This window comes from Spinacia oleracea, chromosome 2 (genome assembly GCF_020520425.1).
Source record: "Spinacia oleracea cultivar Varoflay chromosome 2, BTI_SOV_V1, whole genome shotgun sequence".
Lineage (NCBI taxonomy): Eukaryota > Viridiplantae > Streptophyta > Magnoliopsida > Caryophyllales > Amaranthaceae > Spinacia > Spinacia oleracea.
This window is the reverse complement of record NC_079488.1, coordinates 95,377,412-95,397,692: the sequence shown is the minus strand read 5'-3', so window position 1 is coordinate 95,397,692 and position 20,281 is coordinate 95,377,412. Positions and strand designations below refer to the sequence as shown.

At 35.2% G+C, this 20,281-nt stretch overlaps 2 protein-coding genes and 1 long non-coding RNA gene across 4 annotated transcripts; 1 reads left to right on the top strand and 2 right to left on the bottom strand.

Moving 5' to 3' along the window:
- Positions 1–813: 813 nt before the first annotated feature.
- Positions 814–6,726, bottom strand: LOC110803841 (cytochrome b561 and DOMON domain-containing protein At5g47530). The gene is made up of 4 exons (XM_022009379.2): positions 6,067–6,726; positions 4,771–5,004; positions 2,481–2,735; positions 814–1,236 (listed from the first exon to the last, which is right to left on the bottom strand). Exons 1-4 carry the CDS (start codon positions 6,445–6,447, stop codon positions 913–915), a joined length of 1,194 nt encoding a protein of 397 aa, XP_021865071.1. The 5' UTR covers positions 6,448–6,726; the 3' UTR covers positions 814–912.
- Positions 6,727–11,721: 4,995 nt separating this feature from the next.
- LOC110803830 (26S proteasome non-ATPase regulatory subunit 11 homolog) lies at positions 11,722–20,156 on the top strand. 2 transcript variants are annotated; one of them, XM_022009357.2, is made up of 2 exons: positions 11,722–11,881; positions 18,502–20,156. In XM_022009357.2, exon 2 carries the CDS (start codon positions 18,530–18,532, stop codon positions 19,793–19,795), a length of 1,266 nt encoding a protein of 421 aa, XP_021865049.1. In that variant the 5' UTR covers positions 11,722–11,881; positions 18,502–18,529; the 3' UTR covers positions 19,796–20,156. The 2 variants fall into 2 exon arrangements, with proteins under 2 accessions (XP_021865049.1, XP_021865050.1); XM_022009358.2 differs by lacking the exon at positions 11,722–11,881 and adding an exon at positions 11,914–12,247.
- Positions 14,552–15,246, bottom strand: LOC110803831 (uncharacterized). The gene is made up of 3 exons (XR_002537589.2): positions 15,109–15,246; positions 14,812–14,904; positions 14,552–14,679 (listed from the first exon to the last, which is right to left on the bottom strand). It is a non-coding gene; the product is annotated as an uncharacterized lncRNA (long non-coding RNA).
- Positions 20,157–20,281: the final 125 nt, after the last annotated feature.

The window sequence follows — 20,281 nt, the reverse complement described above, 5'->3', positions numbered from 1 at the left end:
ACTTTCCTCAAAACTCGCACCCACGGTCTGAAGAATTTGAAAAGACTTCGACACTTGTCACCAATGCAAATTCAAACCACCTTTCTTCAAAAAAGATGCGGGACCTTTGGGCTTCCCAAGGTACCAGATGCATATGAATACCGTCCATTGAATCATAAATGAACCGGGTATGGGGGGGCATGTTGTTTGGGTGTCCAATTGACTCCAATTGGGCCTACTGCCCAAAAGCCCAATAGGCTATAAAACAACACAGAAACCATTCACCCATCAAAGGCTAAGTCAGCCAACCTACATGGCCTACGGCCCATCAAGTAATAAATGACCTAAGGGCATTTACTACACAAACACGATAAATAAGCCGACACGGCTCACAACTCAAGGTACATCCAATTTATTGCCTTAGCACTACTTTCTAGAGAACTCTCTCTAGAATCCGAACAAAGTGCTTACTTAGGCATCGGAGGGGCTTTCCTCGGAACACCCCCGATGTCAATTACTTTGTTCATTGTGCAGGTATATTCGAACTGCACGATCATTCAAGCTAGATCTTCCACATCAACAAAAGGGCCTTCAATCCGAATCCCATCGTTTCAACACTGGAACAGTTTATATTCAATGTTTGTGAATTTGTTTAGTTATTCATTCTATAATGATTTATTCTCTTTTATAACCCTCCACAACAACATAACTAGGTAAATTATCTACATATTGTTGGCAATTATATAAAAAGTTAACCAAACAATGCATGAAATTGAAAACTATATCATAGTAATAAAAACAATCAATATATGCCCTATAACTCACTGGCAGAAATAATAGAAAAGGAAAAAAGAATCCAAAATGTGTAATTTATAATACAACCTAAAACAATAAGCCTAAAGAGGAGACAATTAATTAATGGTATAGAAAAATTTACAGAGCAGGCTGTGCATAACTATTGGAAAATCCATTAGTTCCGTTAGCATGGTGACCATGTTTGGCTTGCTCATTCTTCTTCTTCTTCAACACAATAGTCCATGTAACTGCCTCCAATACAACAGCGATGGCTCCCAACGCGATAATGATGCCCGAGTAAATTCTCTTCCATTTCCTCTCCGGTTGTAACACATTGTCAAGTCCCTGGTATATGTTGATGATACTTAAGATGATGACTGCGTATCCAATCCCATGATGGTAGACCTTCCAGTATAATCTGTACTTGTGGTCTTTGTTTGGCCTTAGAAGCAGGGCAAACACCTACAATATATATATATATATATATATATATATATATATATATATATATTCATAGATATCATCAACCAAATAATCAACCCTTTTATGCATGTTATTAAGATGCAAAAACATTCGAATAATAACCTAGCTAGTTTTCTAGTATGAATATACAAATCGCCTTAACTAGCTAACAGCCTAACACAAACAAATGTCTCAACAATATTAAACAAAGTAACAAACTACTCGTAAGTCGTAAGTCATATTGTCAATGTTGAAGAAGTCTGTCATAACAAGAAGCTTCTAAAGGGTATTGCATTTGACTATAACCATCAACAACTCAATCTTAGATTTTGAGTAAAGATACATATTTAACTTAGAAAAAGACTGGTAGGTAGACTACAATTCTTCCACCGCCGTAGTTGGTACTCTATACTATACTCTAGACAAATTCAGCAAGATACTTTTTTCAAACGTCCTTCACATACAAGTATATATTTTTATTTTGTGGTAGTTTGACGTTAATATTTGCAAAATTAATCTTAAACATATATACGAAGTATATATATTGTGTTTAATGAGCAAATGTTCTGTCGGACGGTCTGACAAAATGCTTTGATTAAAACTAATTAGCTTCATACTTTGACCAACCATGTTAGTTTGTTGAGATACATATACTACTTGGTCTAACGAATTATAAGAGCTAACCTGGTATCCTCTAGTAATAAGTAGTTCTAGAAGAAGGGTAGTAGTAAAAATGGACCGGCATAACAAAACATCAACTTACAATTTAAAACCAAAAATTGAAAATTAAAAAGCTAGACGTCAGTTCATCCTAATTTAATGAACTCTTACTTACCGTGTTAGTTGAGATAGGCTACCTACCTAATCAGGCCCATAATTGTGGCAATTAAGTCAATAAAGCAACTACTAATCGGATGGGAACATTAAATCAGATCATGTTGTAGTATTACCTTTGTTTCATTAAGTTCTGTACGTTTTGAAAAATGTGTGCAACAATCAAAACTTTGACCATAAATTCTCATTATTATATCTATCAAAAATTATCTTGAGATATCTTGTTAGATTTGTCTTGAAAGGTATTTTGTAAGTATCAATTTTTCATATTTTTTTGGCATACAGAATTAGAATATATACGATCAAACATTATATTGGAGTCCGTGCAAACAGTAAGTGTAAAGAACTTATTGAAACAGATATATCTTTAATTATTCCAAGGAATAGGAGGGAGTATATGTATAAGTTACCTGAAGAGTGGCAAGGCAGAAAAGGGCGATTCCAATGTTACGGTGGAGAGTGTAAACAATACCAGGAGAATCACTGCCAAGTTGAAGTCCAGTACCCCAACCGGCAACTCCAAGAATATAAGCAACGATTTGACAAGATACATGAAGGTAAAACCATGCTGGATCTGCTGATGGGAATGCCTTTACGTATCTTGCTATTATGGCTCCTAATGGCATTAATATTCCCCAACTTATTGCATTCAACACTCCATGAGCCTGAAACATAACAAACATCCCCATCAAATTCCACATTAATATATACGGAGTACGGAGTACTACATTGCCAAACATGAAAAGTAGAAATTGAAACATCATATCATTATTATGGAATTGAGGAATATTTTTTTGTGTTAACACCCGGTTCACCCTTATGGCTAATCCGGATTCGGGGCGAGTTCTGGGTGTTAGGTTCCAGTCCCCTTTCAATTATTGTTGCGGGGGATTGAACACGGGTTCTCCCTACCAAGTTCAGCCCCAATCACCACTGAACCAACAAGCAATTGGAATGGAGGAATATAACTCTACTACGGAGTATTAGTTAAGCTTTTTCATAATGTCATGGTTACTTTACTACGACTGTAGTATGTACGCCGTATATGGTATACCTTGTGACTAAATATAAGTATACAACGTACGCTCTCAAATAATATGACAATAATTCAAAAACATCGATGGATTAGGTATCAAATCAACTACCAAATACATTTTAAAAAAATCATAGATATATCTATGACCTTGATAGACTATATCTAATCTTTGACTATTTAGAAAGATAATAACTTAAAAACATGAAAAGACATTATTGGGGGATGTTTTTAAAAATATAAAATGACAATATTGACCAAAATTGTTTTTAGAATTAATTAGATAACCAACAAAAAAAACTTACGATGTTCAAGCGTCAAATCTACATGAAGAATTCTAAAGTACGTAGTATTGTTTTTTTTTTTAAAAGGATGTTCACATTAACATCATGAATGTTGGTGGTGGGTGAACAATAGAATTATTTGGTTTGGATTTATTTGGTCATTTTTCCCAATTTCTCTGTCTTGTACAAAACGCTGATAATATGAATTTTCCAACATCAAAGCGTATGACTTTTTCTTTTTTTTTTTAAAAGAAAAAATATACGGTCCATCATATTAAAGCGACAAAGCGTGTGATGTTTCATAAGAGAAGAACACGAAAATTACAAAAGAAAAAGATAGAAAAAAAGAGCGAAATTTTAAAATACAAAAACAACTCACCAACTAAACAATAATTCCATGTTCGTACAAGGAAGTGGTTAACACACATGTTACGTTCAAATTCGTTCCCTTAATTTTTAATCATTTCATCATGATCAAGACAACCAAACACATGTGCTTAGGTTACAACAACTCACAAACTAATCACTATTACTTTAATTATCTCCTCCATAAAAAATATGGAGTACTAGGCATAATTATTTAATCTTTAGTACAACGCATGTATATCATTTTATGCAAATTCAGGGGATAAACGATTATTGGATTGATAGTACGGATCAAGTATAACTCATCTATAAATTTTAATTTTATCAAAGAAACATTCAAATTGGCCGGTTCGTATTTCGAAACCGGAATGAGTAAAGAGTAATTCAATTCTTTATTTATAGGAGTAGTTTGAATAAGTATGAGAAATTTAAAATGGACTAGGAACTAGAAAGTGATTGATTAATTTATAATACAACTAGTAACATGCAATAACTTAATGCACAAATGCACTTTCAAAGATATACACTAACATTAAATTTAATGGGGGCAGAGTAGATTAGTTGGTGGAAAATTCAACAGAAGCAGAAATTAAATTATTATTTTTTTCTTTTTATTTTAGTTTGATTTGTCCTTGCGAATGAATTGGAAATCACATTGGCGGGCTTTAAGTCTTTATCACCATATCAAAACGTTATTGGTTTATTTTTCTTTTAGTGAATGGGTAAGTTGTAATAAGATGATGTTTATATATGAAAAAATCATGTAAGTATGATTTTCAGGGATTGTTTGGATGGTAAAAATATAAGAATTATATTTTCTAGGAAGTTCACTTCCTATAAAATTTAGAAAGTTGCTTACCTAGGTAAGTGAAACTTGAAATTTACTTTTCACGTTTAACCAAACAATATCACTCATTTTCTAAGAAGTTCTACTTCCCAGTCCCTACTATCAACCAAACGATCCCAAATAGTTTGTATTAGACACGAGTAGTGAGTAGTAGCAAAATTGAAACTTACATTCTTCCTTCCAAGTCTTTGAACAACAGCTCCACCAGAGGAAGTGGCTTGACCAGCTAGAAAGTTAATAGAGCCAACGGATCTGGTGTTAGCAGAATTTTGGGGATGCTGAGCCGGTGCGCCGCTGCTCAATGGGCCCACTTGCCATACGTGGTTCACCGTGGTTCTCGGTGGTCGAATTGTAGCAAATATTGTCATCTCATTGGTGCCACTATTTGCCGATATGTTGTCAACCTGTATTGTTGTTGTACCATCACATGGATTAGCATTTAGCTATGTTAATATGAATAATGCTATATTCGTCCTAGTCTACTAGTCTAGTATGGTAGAGAACAAGATATGAAAATTTATTTTATTATTAAATGTGCCAATTATGTTAGGACGGAAACATTATACTCTGTTTTAACCATGACAATTAATGCCAATAGTACTTTGTTTCCTCTGCCAACTCCATTCAAACAAAGCGGCTCATCATCATTTTCATCCCTCCCTCTCTCTCTCCCTTTGTGGTAATGAAAGGATATAATAACCCCATATACCACCAAATCACCCTATCTCTATAGTTGAAATTTGTAATACTTCCTCTGTATTTTTTAAATGACACAATTATTTAGGTATATTTGCCAATATATGATTTTAAACGTTGATATCTCTAACTATGGATAAGAAAAATTATAAAAAATTGATATTTAAAAAGTATTTATTGAGACGAATCTAATAAGACCCCACGTGACTATGTTTTTTCTTAAATATAAATCACAAAATGAAGTAAAAGGGGCTTGTGTGAATAGTGTCATAAAACCAATTGTGTCAGGTAAATATATAATATCTGTACGACTCGTTTAAAAATTAAAAATTAAAAATTAAAAGAACATTTTCTATTACTCTAGAGGCTTTTTAAATTTAATTATTCAAATAATTAAGTGAATGATTTAGACTTTTCCACTGAAAAGTATTGTAGTTATTAAATTATTTTATGCTAAACTTTAGACTGAATATTTGATTGTTACCCAACCGTACCGCAAAGAAAAGTGCCATTATCATTCTAAGTGTAATACTTACCTCATCCAAAAACATATACGGAGTACTTGTATTAAAAAAAAATTGTCTGTATTTGACTTTAAATAAGTTTTAACTCACAAAATTTGATTTACTTTTAACAAATATAATTAAAACAAGTTGTGTAATTTTTCAACATAGACAACTTGATTTTGTGACGATGAATATTCCAAAAAAAATCAAAGAAATATAAAGACAATGAATAAAATAGGAAGAATTAGGTGGAATAGTACAAACCCGGAAGCTAAGGCTACTTTGGGCAAGAGTAGTGCGGGTATCAACAACGGATGATGTATACGCGTGGATACTGCTGGAAGAGTTTCGATAGGCAACCAAAGCCTGAGCCCCGGTCATGCCCGACCCGGTTGGGTTAAGGGCCCATGCGATCCAGTTCGATGTTGGATTCACTCCGGTCACCCGGAATGCGATGTTGGCCGTACCGGCTGTCGAGTCATAAGTCCAGTAAAGGAAGGAATTTAATTGAGGAAGATCACTACAACTCGCATATTGTTGGTTGTTACTCAAGGTGTGTGTACCACATGTTGATTGTGCTATTGTGGTTGTGATCATCATAGTTAATATTAGCAAACTAAATACTTTTGTTGATCCCATTTTCATTGGTTTGTGAATGGTATTTGGAAATGAGGATTATAAGGTAATCGAGTACGGGTCAGTTTTACCAGGTCGGCGTTGTAAGCCTAGATAATGGTGATTATGGTTATAGAGGGGGAAAAGAGGGTAATGGGACCAAAAGGGAGGAAGATTTGATCAAGGGAAAGGAGGGGAGAAAGTTGAGTTTATATAGAGAATTGAATGAAACTTGAATTTTACCGGGTACGGGTACGGTGTGTGGAAAGGAAGGTTCTTTTGGCTGGGTATGACTTTGGGTACGTGTTGTGTTTGGTGGGGGTGGGGATAGTTTGATTGAGTTATAGGCGTCAACAAGAGTTGGAGTAGTTGACCAATTCTTGCTACTAGTACTTGTTTTTTGGAATCAAAGGAAAGTATTGTTCTTTGCTGGGGAAAAGGGATGGCCAAAACCCAATTTTGCATTTTTAAACTTCTTATTCCCTTCCTTTTCATAAAGAAATCTCTCTATTTTCTTCCTTTTCATTTAATTGACACGTTTCTTCTATCACCTTCGTCTACGTTAATTTTAAACACTAAATTTTTTTTAGTTATCAATAAGTAAAACTATAAACAAAATTAATACTGTAAAAGGTATACAATGAAAGAGTTTATTACGAGATCTCTCGCGCGTTACTGTATTTGTTATTTTATACGGAGTAGGAAGTATGATGTATAAATCGCAAAAGATTCGGAAAATACAACATAAAGTATGTGAATATAATTTCAAAAGTGTAAACATGTCAACTAAAATGAACGATAAAAAAAACCGGATTAGGCATTTAGCACATTTGATTCAAATGTGTATTCCTTGGCTTATGTCATTAGTATATTCATTAGCTGACATTTTTCTCCATTGTTGATTAACATGTACTCCCTCCGTTTCTTTTTGTTTGTTACGTTTGGACTTTTGCACGTTTATTAACGTATAATAAAGATTTATTTTCTCTTTTATTAAAAAAATAAATCCAAGTAAAACCTCAATCCACTAATCATTACAACAACCAATAAGATTGTTTTATTTATCAAAATGAACCAATAATGGAAAAGCACAAAGATTGTTAACTTAACATACTTGGAAAATCGTAAAAAAATTTAATGAGTTGAAAAAATTGGACCAATTATAATTAAAAGTTGGCACAAAAAATGATAGTATAGAAAGTTTATAAAAGAAAAGATTTTCCCACGTAAAAAAACATTGTGAAACACCTTAAAAGGAATACGTAACAAACAAAAAGAAACGGAGGGAGTACCTAGAGTCATTGACTAATCTTTTCTTGATGTTATGGAGGTAATAAGGAATATGTGTGTTTTTGTAATAAATATAAATTAAGTTGACTAATATTTTACGATAGGGTAAATAAAAAAAATAAAAAAAGGTGACATAGATGGGTAATTATAAATAAATAAATAAAATTATAAACATGACAATCTTGAAAAGACAAAATGTTATTACGACAATAAAATTTGATCGCCGCATTTGTTTGAAATATCCAAAGTCAACAAATTTGATCACTGGAGATACCAAATCATGGTTGACATAAAAAGAATTTATAAAAATTAAAATATTTCATTCTATAATTATTTTGTTAACTTTCATCTCATAAAAGTATCGGCGAATGTGGTAAATCAATCCCATTACTTAAGTCTAATGTGCAAATTAGTCCTGTAACTTTCAAATGTAGCAATTTAACCCCACAGCTATTTTGTAATGTGTAATTAACTCCAATTATATTACTGATCAAATACCATCAGAAAATATATGATTTTCGCCGGAATAAGATGATTGTACGAGCAAAATACATGTGATTGTACGGTAATGGAGTTTGTATATTCATTCGCATCTTATTTGATGATAGATGATACGGAGTAGTCACGAACATAACTCTTTTATTGCTCAAAATCGAGCAATAGTACGTTTGACCTATAGTATTTTTATAACTCTACACTATTTTGATTTGTGAATTTGTGTATTTTAACAATTCAGATTCGAGGTATTTGGGACATGCTGTATTTTATGGTCTAAATCCGGCGAAAATTATATAATTCTGATGATATTTGGTCGGCAAATTAACAATTGGAGTTAATTACACATTACAAAATACTTGTGGAGTTGATTTGCTACATTTGAAAGTTAAGGGACTAATTCGCACATAAGACATAAGTAATGGGTCTATTTTGCCACATTCGCCTTTTCCTCAAAAAAGAAAAGATTTATTCTATACGTGGGAGTATTTTGTAAGTTGTCTATATTTTTGTAACAAATACTCCATATAACCAATATAAGATTGTATTTTGTAAAAAATTAATCCACTATACGGAGTACGTAGTCGGATTTTTATAGAACTTTAAGTGTAATCTACTAATTTGTACTTACATATATAATTAGAATACAAATAAATTAGAAAATCAATCAAGCATTAATAAAAGTGTATAAAAAAATCACTACAATACTTTATAATCTTTTAACAACTAAATTCGATAACTCTAAGTCATATATGTGACTCCTGGAAATAATCAAAAGTTTCGACACTTGGAATATCAAGCACGTATACAGAGAAGCTAATCGAGCAGCAGATTGGATAGCAAATGTGGGTCACCTAGTTAGCAGCACTGCAGCACCATGTGTATTGAAGCTTGTAACAGTCCCCATTTAATTTCCATTTTAGATAGTGATTACTTAGGAGAACTCCTCGTGCGGAGGGGCTCCTAATGTACTATTCTTCTTACCTTGTAAAAAAAAAGTCATATATGTGACCAGCCACACCATCTACTTGATGGTGTGACATGTCCACACTTGTAAATAAATCCAGCGTGTTTAAAGCCCATTAACGGAGGTTAATAACAGTTCTGTTTTAAGGCAGTTACAACCAAAAAGCTTGCTAACAATCAGTGTAGGCATTTGATTGATAAGGTGGAGGCTAGAGCTAAAACATGAACTGCAAAACATCTTTTTATGCTGGTAGGCTTCAGATGGTGCAGATAATCTTAATCATTTTGCAATCTTTCTGATGTCAGGTTTTATCCTCCCCAAGAAAGTAATTAAATAAATTCAAAGTTTCTGCAAAATCTTTCTTTGAAATGGTAACACTGATCCCTCCAAGAAATCTCTTGTGGCTTGGAACACCCTTTGCCTTCCAAGGTGTATTGGTGGTTTGAATCTCAAAGAAATGACATTGTGGAATAAAGCAGCAGTGGCTAAGAATGTTGTGGGTTCTCACTCATAAGAAAGACAAACTATGTGGGTGGGTGCACAGTTACTATATCAAGGGTAGAAGTGTCTCTTTCACTCACTGGCCCACCTCTATGTGTTGGCCTTTGAGGAAAATTCTTGAATCACGTGAGTTACTGGATGGCATTGTTGGTTGGGATTCTGCATGCAAAAAGGGGAACTTTTCTATCAAATCCACGTATCAGGAACTGTTAGGTACTCATGAAAAAGTTAACTAGAGAAGAGTGGTGCAACAACAAAGTCACTCCAAAGAGTTTGTTCATTACTTGACTTGCTATTTGGGAAAGGTTGCCTACCCTAGGTAGACTGCTTGTTTGGAAGGTGGTTGCTGCTAATTTGTTTCCACTATGCTCTAGTAGCCTTGGATCAACTCAACATCTCTTCTTTGAGTGTTGTTATTCAGCTCCTATTTAGTCAAAGATTATGCAGAGCTTGCAGTTTCAGGGATAGCCATCTAGTTTTGATAATGAAATGCAGTGGATTCTCAAAGCCTCTAAGAGAACAAGTGATAGGTGAAAATTCGTGTTGATGTTCTTTGTTAAGTGCATTTATGGTACTTGGCTCCAGTGTAATGATAAAGTTTTCAACTAGAGATGTAGAAGTTATGCAGATGTATTGCAGGAGATCAAGTTTAAAGTTGCTCGTAAAGCCTCTAATAAGCAGAAACTGCTCTTGTTGAGCTAGTTCAGCTGTTCAGGCTTGTTATTTCTGTTTCCAGTTGTTATTTTGTTGGCATTTTTGTTCTGGTGGTCTGCTTGTACAGAATTACTAGCTTGCTACTTGTTATTCTTTATTATTTAGTAATAAAATATCTTTATTTGCCATAAACAAAAAAAAAATTTAAAAAGATCTTTTTAAATAACGAAATTCATAAAGAAAATTAATTTTTTTTTATGAATTGAAATTAATAAATAAATTGATTTCTTTTTAAATAATCAATCGAATTTCATCAATAAATTGAAAATTTTAAAAATCACAAAATTATAAATTCATAGAAATTAAATAACGAAATTAATAAAATTGCCTTTTAAAAAAAAACATATGCAATTAAAGATTCTTTTTTTAAAAGGAGGTGTCGCACATAAATGGCGTTCACCACCATGGTCAGCCGCACAAGATCTGTGGCGGAAACCATGGCTAAGCCGTAGATCTTGTGCGGCTGGCCATGGTGGCTGCCGCCATTTTCTGCGCGGCACCGCGAAATCAGTTAAACAAAAATAATAAAAATTACATCACCTCTGACGACGCGACGTGCATCATGACCGACGACCACAACGTTGAAGGAACTTCTTCGTCCATGATGATGGATTATTCGACGGAAGGCGTTGCAATATGTTGAGGGTGGTAGTGCGTGTTGATGGTGGCCACAACGTTGAAGATGAAAGTGGTGGTCTACTACACGGTAGAAGATGTTGGTGCAACGTGAAGGTGACTTGGGCAAAGTGATGGTGAATGTATGATGGTGGTGGTGAATGTATGACGGTGTTGGTTCACGTGAAGAAGAAGGTGATGCAACATTGAAGAAGGTGGTGGTGCAACATGAACATGAAGAAGAAGGTTGCCGGAATGTCGCCGAAATTTTGGAGTAGATTGTCCGCTGTAGAAAAAGGGAGAGTGAAAGTTTGAGGTGAAAAGTGAATGAAGGTGGGATAGACGTTTATAAGGGTAAAATCGTCCTTTTATGTGAACTACGCTGACGATCTTAGCGTACGCGGGCTTCTTATAGCGATACACTAACTTTTTTGGAAAAGAAATACGCTTAGACCCATTTAGTACCCTAGACGTGCTAGAACTAGTGGATCTAGGTCCTGGTCTGATTTATTGTAGACCGAGCTAATCTGGTTCGGATCTGGATCTATCTCCAAAAAGCGGATCTGGGTCTAGATCTTGCCGGATCCGGTCCATATCCGACCCATTGACAACACCCATGAGGCCATGACCCACCCACAGGCTCAAGGGGCCTCAAGAAATCTATTCAAACGGATTTCCCCATTTTTAGCCCAAACAAAGGCCTCTCTATAGGCTAGCTCATAAGGTCCAACAATATCACTCACATTTCATCTACAGTTTATACGCTGAAAGTGAAAGCAAAAGAGTTTCTCCTTCACCAAGAAAGCTCTGGAACTACATCACACAGGAGAGAGAAAGACGACGACGACAACTTGAGATTCACCAACAATTCGCCATATTTAGGTTTTGCATTCCTCTCTAATTTGTTCTTTAGAGCTTAATTTTGTTCAAGTTTAGCGCATTTAGATCTACTGTTCGTTCAATTTTCCTGGAAATCGTGAATTAATGGCATGATCTTTCGGGTTTAACTTGTAAATTAATTTAATATTTCAAGTGTTTTTTGTTGAAATTTGGCCAAAGTTAGCAAATTCTCCGTTTTAGTGTCTCTGTCATAATAATTTTCTTTCCCCAAACTCCAAACCTGAGCTCCCGCATTCTCCTCCTCTTAAAACCCTAAAAACAAAAGCAGCGTCTTGAAGTTGTAATTGTATTTATAGTCGGTGGCGCCTCTGCCAATCACCCTCTCTTTCTCTGGTGCTGCTGTTCTCGGTAATTGTCTACAAGTATTTGTATCGATTTTCTGTTGATTTTATTTGTATTTTTATTGATTCAAAGATGTAATGTTCTAAATTGTTAACTATATTGTGTTGGGTTTTTTTTGTTATCTTTGTTTTGGTGTTGTGAAATTCGTATTATACTTTATGTGTTTCGATATTTCTGCTATGATGGGTTTCAAATTGTTAAATATATTCTGTGAGTTTACTTTGGTGCTTTTCATGAGAAATTCTACTTGAAATTCGTATAATCCTAATATGATCCAGTTTTTCTGACAGTCACCATTCATCCCTCCTTGGCAGGGCCGTCTTATACATTTAGAGGTCCTGTGCTAATTTTAGAATCAAAAGGTCTTGTGCGCACAAGGTGTACAATAAATTTATTGTACACCAAGATAACTTTTACCCATTTTTTCGTAACTTTAACCTAGTTTTGATTAACTTTTATATTAGTAAAAAAAAAAGTTGATATAAATGATTAAATGATTAATTTTATACATTATTAGTGATTTTGAAGAAATAAGTTTTACTAAAATGAAAAAATTAATCACTTAAAAATAGATAACTTTTACATATATAAGCTTAACTTTTAAGCATTTTGAGTTGACTTTTACTTCGGTGTACAATATTTATTGTACACCCATTGTAAATAAGAATTTGTGTTTTAGAATTGGGCCCTTAATATAAAACTATTACAAATTTCTTTTTGATAAACTGCAATATTACAATTAATTTTTTGACAAAACTTAGAATCAATAACTCAATTTTTTTTATTTAAATTACTTGTACACCGTGAGTTCGTATTATAATGAATACAACTTCGAGATAGCTTCAACTAAAAAGGCTATACTTCTTGTATAATATGGAACGAAACAAACTACATGTAATAATATTTATTCTTAAAAACTCAAAATTGCTTTATTCTGATGTCCCTATATGGCGAATTGACGATTTTACTAAATTAAAAAATAAATAGAAACTTTTGTGTGAGACCGCCTCACAGGAAAGACCGCCTTGTTGGCAGTCTTGCTGGCAGCCATGTGGGCGCATGTGCTGACGTCATGCTGACGTCGGCATATAATTTTTTTAAAAAAAACAAATTTATTTTTTTTTTTTTGAAAAAAAAAATTTTGAATTTTGTTTTTCAGGCCTAACTAATTGGACTTCAGGCTTAACTAATTGGACTTCAAACTTAACTAATTGGATTTCAGGCTTAAATTATTATTTTTTCGATTCGAATTTTTTTTGGAAATTAAAATTTTCAATTTTTTGGATATTAACTAAACTAGTGTAAAACATAACTAAAAGTAATAAATGTCATAACTAATTGAATAACAAAATAGTTAAACTTATGAGTCGAATAGTTATTATTTTTAAGCAAACTTCTTATTAACTAAAACTCATAAAATCTTAACTAATTGATTTCATTGCTTAACTACTTAGTTTCAGTACTTAACTAATTGCTTTCATTGCTTAACTAATTGATTTCACTGCATAACTAATTGATTTCATTGCATAACTAATTGAATTCAAGCTTAACAATACTTTCTTTATATAAACTTATTGGTTCTATTGGTTAACTAATTGGTTTCAATGCTAATTAATTGATTTCAAAAGAAAAAAAAATCTTTATCAGTTATTAGATTAGTTTCATTCCTTAACTAATTAGTTTTATTACTTAACTAATTGATTCTATTTCTTAACTAATTGGTTCTATTGCTGAACTATTTAGTTTCATTGTTTAAAAATTGTGGTCTTAACTAAAACTGGTCTGAAACACAAAAATACGTAAATCAAACTCAAAAAATCTTAACTATATCCGAGATAAGCGTAACTAAAACTCAAAAATTCTTAACTAAAACAAAAAGATAATATTCTTAACTAAAACAAAAAAAACCTTAACTAAAACAGCAATATTCTTAACTAAAATGAAATCAACATAACTAAAACAAAATTGTTCTTAACTAAAAGAGAATAAATGTTAACTAAACAATAATTGACTTAAATTCAGAAAAAATCAACTAAAACCATTTATTTCTTAACTAAATCCAACGAAAGCATTACTAAAAGATCACAGTTCTTAACTGAAACTAAAAAAAATTAAATCACCAACATCAACAACTCCCTTCGTTTGCCTCGCAGCCATGGCAAGACTGAGCACCTTCAGCATCAGGCGGCGGCTCATTCTTTCTCCACCTCAGCCACCACAGGCCCGACGCCGTTCCATTCCGCTCTCCTCCCATCTTCGACGGCGACGCGCAACCACAGCCACCAGCATCCCCGCGACTCTCTCTATCTCCTTCGCCGCTTATTATTTCTCCACCTCAGCCACCGCCACTCGGTCCTCCATTCCATTTCTCTCTTTTCCCATCTCCGACGGCTGTTGCGACAAGGCGATCACCGGCGCCACCTTCATCACAGCACCACCTGCTAGAAAAATAAAAAAAAATCAAACAAAAACCTAAATTGTAAAATCAACAGAATTAATTAAAAAGCTGAAAAATCAAAAACCTAAAACTATTGATGAAGAATGGAGGAGAGATGAACGAGTTACGCTACCTCATTTCGAAGCTCCGCCATCAAAGATCTGTCAAGCTTATGCGCCGCCGCATCACCGAAGGAACAGATCTTGCGGTGGATGCTCCCGCTCACCTTCGATCGACAAAATTAATCAAATACAAAAACTAGAATCAACAAAGTTTAAAAAAAAAATTAAAAAACCATAAAAGATCAAAAACCTGAATCAATCGAAAAAATCAATCGAAAATCGATCGAAATCCCAAGTCAAGATTTCGAAATTAAAACTACATGAGGAAGAAGAATGGAGGAGAGATGAAGAAGAGAGGTGGAAATTACCTTAACCACCACCCTGGCCATGTAACCATTAACGCGACCATTGATGGGCTGATGGCTCCTCGCGCAACCACGAACTCATCACAACGGTCAACGGAGACGCTAAATTTGTTCACTTCGCTGGCGTCGATCGCGGCGGAGATTCACTTTCTTGCCTCTGACAACCGTCATTAGGTCTGGAGAGGAGAGAGAGGATCAGAGTGTTTAAGAGAGAGAAAGGAGGCAAAGTTTAGGGGAGGGAAAAAAATGAATTAGGGTTTGCAAAAGGGAAGAAAAATGTCTATATATATTGCTGACATAAGCAGTATGTCAGTAATTACGTGTCACTATCAGTGCCATCAAGGCGGTCTTTCCGGTAAGACCGCCTTACTTAAAAGTTTGTAAAAAATAAAAGCATACTTGCACAGTTATATCTATGCAAAACACAATTGGAGAAGGACAATCTGATTAATTATTTTAGGAGATGGAGTACAATAGTCGATTTTAATCTGATTATTTTTTCCTCAAAAACAAATTTAAAAGATGTAATTGTTGACTTTTGAATTTTTTTTTAAAAGATTGAGATTGGGTAAAACTATGTAAGGCCTAGAGTCCTCGTCAAAAAAAAAAAAATGTAAGGGCTAGAGTGTTAAATGGGCAGTAATTTGAGAGTAAACAAGAAAATTAATAGAACTTAGAAAACTAATTGAATATAGAAGCTTTTCAAAATATTTTGGGGAAATCAAGATTGAAAGAAAAATTAGGAAAAAATTTAGGAAAGTCAAAAGTTGCAGCAATTTTGGCGGAGAAAGAGGAAATCACAATTCAATGTGATGTTTTAAACTTTTAATGCTTCCCATAAAGCATTAAAGCCTAACGATCAAATTTCTTTTAACAGGCTTCGAATTTGTGAGGCCCTTGGAATTGCGAGGCACTGTGCTAAGGCCCAGGATGCACAGGGCCTTAGCCGGGCCTGCTCCTTGGGCCCAGGGCGGGCACCCCTCCTGCCCTGCCTCAGGGACGGGCCTGCTTATTGGATATCCAAACTAGATTACTGTATAATGTATATTATTAGATCATTAGGTGTATGAGCGTTACTATTTCTATCCTCCTCTATCGTAGTGGAAGGGTGGAGAATAAATGATGAGCCTAAGGATGGATGGAAATCTTTATGGGTTATTATGGCTAATCATGATAGTGTGATATCGAGTTGTAGCATCATGGTAATGGGGCGTTGCAGCAACTTTGGATTAAGATCGATTGCAGGAGAACTTACACAAGTTCAAACGATGTTATACGAAGTACTTTATTGTGTCAAGAGGATATAAGGTTGTTACTGATGGATTGTTGTTAAATGTTCTCTCCATTTGTAGCTATTCTTGCAACCTTATACAGTTCCTTCAGCTGATAGTTAGGGACTATGTTACTTAAGTGTCTGGTATGGGTGTCAGAACGAAAAACAATTAGGAACCCGGATGTGTCAGACTTGAAGAATTTATAGGTAAATTTGGATTCTTCTACAGGGTACTACAGTGTAAATGAACTAATGTTTTCAGGAAATTTAGTGCCCAAAATCTGATAATATAACTTGGTTTGGTGTTAACCCGTTTATTTAAAGCCTCCTTAAGACCATCCAATCAAATGCCAATCTACCTAAAGCTTCTCCTTTGATGCTTTCAAATACCACTTTTCAACCCATTCCCTTTACGTAGATTGTACTCTCCTAAGATCTCTTCTTTTCCCTCTTGACCCTTCGCTCGTCTGTGCTTGTGGTTCATAATTCATAGTAGCATGACGTACCCATTTGTAAGATAAAGTTTTGGGTATGGATTTCTTAACCCTTGTGGATAATGTGACATTATTTTGAGAACCTCAAAAAAAGAGTGATAGACAAACAAATATAGAACGACTCTTGCTCCCCCTTTCACTTTATTTAGGCGGGGCATCGCCTCATTATCATTACCCCATTGCCTCAAAGAGGCTCCCGCAAGAAGCGGGGTAAGGGGGTCGGACGTACGCAACCTTACCCCTGCAATTGTAGAGAGGTTGTTTCCAATTGACCCAAAAGAGATAACGGGACAACAACGGGACGACCATCTTCTACTTCATGGAAAGGAAGCGAATAGGTATTAAAAGCCATTTTGATTTAGTCCATTACATCCCACAGCCAAAACAACAAATGAATCTTTGGCTCCATCAGAAATGGACTAAAAATCTAAAAATCCAATAGTGAGCTACTTCTATGGTGAAGTATATTATAGGCTTTAGTAGGGTAAACTCTTTTCCAATATCCCAAATTAGTTTTTTCACTATTATTTATTGGAGGAAATAGACTACGCAAAGAAAGCTCCAGTATGTGCTAAAGCTCCTTTATCTAGAAAGGGTAGTCATAAGAATTGAGTGTTGTCGTAGTTCCCTTGTGTTTATGTTCATCATTTGCTTCCTTCTAGGTTACTCTTTATCTCTCATTCATTGATTGTCCTTCTAGTTCGTACGTGAGTTACATCTCTTGGTGCTGTATGGAATTCATTATTTTTTTCCACTCAAGTTGGTCCTACATAGAGTTTGCAATGTGCTTCTTTTTGCAGTTTTCGTAGAATTATTCTGACAAAGCTCTAGTCAGCTGCAACGGTACTACAATATTACTTATAAACAGTAAGAGGGCTTCGTGTTACAACAGACGTGTCCACAATATAGGTGAAGTTTAGGGGTATTGTTGTTTCTCGAACTTTTTTGAAAGTGTAGCTGAATATAGTATGCTTTTGGTGGTTATCCTTCTCTTCCATTAAAACTTCTGGCTATTGACATTTCGCATTCTAAAACCCTTGGACTTGAAAATGTCCGAAATGCATATGTATTGTCCCAAAATATGTGATGGTGGATCTCAAACATTTCTGCTGTCAAAACAGCTGAGTTGGAGTTTATTGAACGTTTTGAAGTACAATTTTTTATTTTGGGTGGATGTTTCAGAGTTTCACTAGAAAGCATTTCCGCCCACCAGTAGAGATCTGGTGGCACAAGGAGTCAAGGAAGCATGGTGGCTCTTTTTTTCCTTATTCAGAGCACAGCTTTTTCTCTTCTCCAACCGAAGGCCCTCCAGCCAGAAGTTGGTGACTACAGTTTGACATCCCTGCAAACCATTCTTTCTCTATTGTATATTGTTACTTTGGTGCCTTTTTAGTTGATTTTATTTCCTGTTTGGTGTTTTTTAGTTGACTTTGTGCCTGTTTCCTAGTTTTTGAGGTTTTGATGATTGCTGTTTTATTTACATTTCATGCCTAGTTTCATGTTTATATGATGCGTTGTGTAATGCAGTGCAGAAATAGTACTTCTTGCTTGCCCATTTGAAGTACTGCTAGGTATTGCACACAATTCGGCTCTTTTTATACTAATATTGGTTATGTTCTGTTTTCACAGGAATTTTTATTGCCAATACTAGACTACAATGGCCACTTTTTTGCCTGCAACCACAGACTCCCTTGCACAGGCTCTGGAAGCGAATAGCACTGCAGACTCTATTTTAATTCTGCAGAGATTGCTTGCAGATCCTTCTTCCTCGCCTGATGCTTTGCGCATAAAGGAACAGGCAATCACAAAGCTCACTGATTGTCTCAGGCAGGAAAATAAGGCTGAAGATCTTCGGATTCTTCTGACCCAGTTGAGGTCTTACTTTTCCCTGATTCCCAAAGCTAAAACCGCAAAGATAGTGCGTGGAATTATTGATACAGTGGCTAAAATACCTAATTCAACTGAACTCCAGATCTCCCTTTGCAAAGATATGGTGCAGTGGACCCGTGATGAGAAGAGAACTTTCCTTCGCCAACGGGTTGAGGCCAGACTTGCTGCTTTGTTGATGGAGACCAAGGAGTACCCTGAAGCATTGTCACTCCTTTCGGGTCTGATAAAGGAGGTCAGAAGACTAGATGACAAACTTCTCTTAGTGGACATTGAGTTACTGGAGAGCAAGCTTCATTTCTCTTTGAGAAACCTCCCCAAAGCCAAGGCTGCCCTTACTGCAGCTAGAACAGCTGCCAATGCCATATACGTGCCTCCAGCTCAGCAGGGGACAATTGACCTTCAGAGTGGAATACTCCATGCTGAGGAGAAAGACTATAAAACTGGCTACAGCTATTTCTATGAAGCTTTTGAGGCCTTTAATGCTCTTGATGATCCCAGGGCGGTATACAGTCTGAAATACATGCTGTTGTGCAAAGTCATGGTGAATCAAGCTGATGATGTTGCTGGAATAATATCTTCCAAAGCAGGCTTGAAGTACTTGGGCCCAGAACTTGATGCAATGAAAGCTATTGCTGATGCTTATTCAAAGCGTTCTCTGAAACTCTTTGAGGCTTCATTGGTGAACTTTAAGGCTCAACTGCAAGAAGATCCTATTATTCACAGGCATCTATCATCTCTATACGACACTCTATTGGAGCAGAATCTTTGCAGACTGATTGAGCCATTTTCAAGAGTTGAGATTTCCCACATTGCAGAGTTGATCGAACTCCCCGTTGATCATGTGGAGAGAAAATTATCTCAGATGATTTTGGATAAAAAATTTGCAGGGACTCTTGATCAGGGTGCAGGATGTCTCATTATCTTTGATGATCCCAAGACTGAAGCTATCTATGAAGCTACACTAGATACCATTTCCAATGTTGCCAAGGTTGTGGACAGCCTTTTTGTCAGATCTGCTAAGATTATGGCTTAAGATTACAAGCATTAGGGTCTTGATATGTGCCTGTTTTGTTCACACTTAAGGGTACAAGCATTTGGATCTGCCAAGGTTGTAAGAAAGCTATTCGGATGAATAGGTCTGTCCATTAACCTTGGAAAATGAAAAGTTGTAGAAACTGATACTGATTTCTGTCTTTGCAATATTGGATTTGTGTCAGATCTAGCTTGGAGTAGATTTTTACCAGTAGATGTCTACTTTTGTCAACAGCATTTGAAGTATTGCTTTTGTGTTATAGCAGGGGCTCTAAATATTTAGAGGTGAAGCTGCTTGACGTTTGTTTTCTACTTGTGACATTGGCATATCACAGATATGATTTCAGTTGTTTGGCAGGATAGTTCAGGCTTTCTATGACTCCAAAACCATGATGTTTTTTTTGAGACATTTGAATTTCAGATCCTATATTCACGCTTTACTTGTTGGCACACTACCATTGTTCGTATTTGATCATCTCCTTTTACT

Bases quoted from the DNA above. Each gene is read 5' to 3' on its own strand.
- LOC110803841 (XM_022009379.2), bottom strand. From the start codon at position 6,447: ATGAAAATGGGATCAACAAAAGTATTTAGTTTGCTAATATTAACTATG. The intron at 5,005-6,066 runs GTTTGTACTATT...ACAACAATACAG, and splicing joins AAAGTAGCCTTAGCTTCCGG to GTTGACAACATATCGGCAAA. The intron at 1,237-2,480 runs GTAACTTATACA...TATATATTGTAG, and splicing joins TCTGCCTTGCCACTCTTCAG to GTGTTTGCCCTGCTTCTAAG.
- LOC110803830 (XM_022009357.2), top strand. From the start codon at position 18,530: ATGGCCACTTTTTTGCCTGCAACCACAGACTCCCTTGCACAGGCTCTG.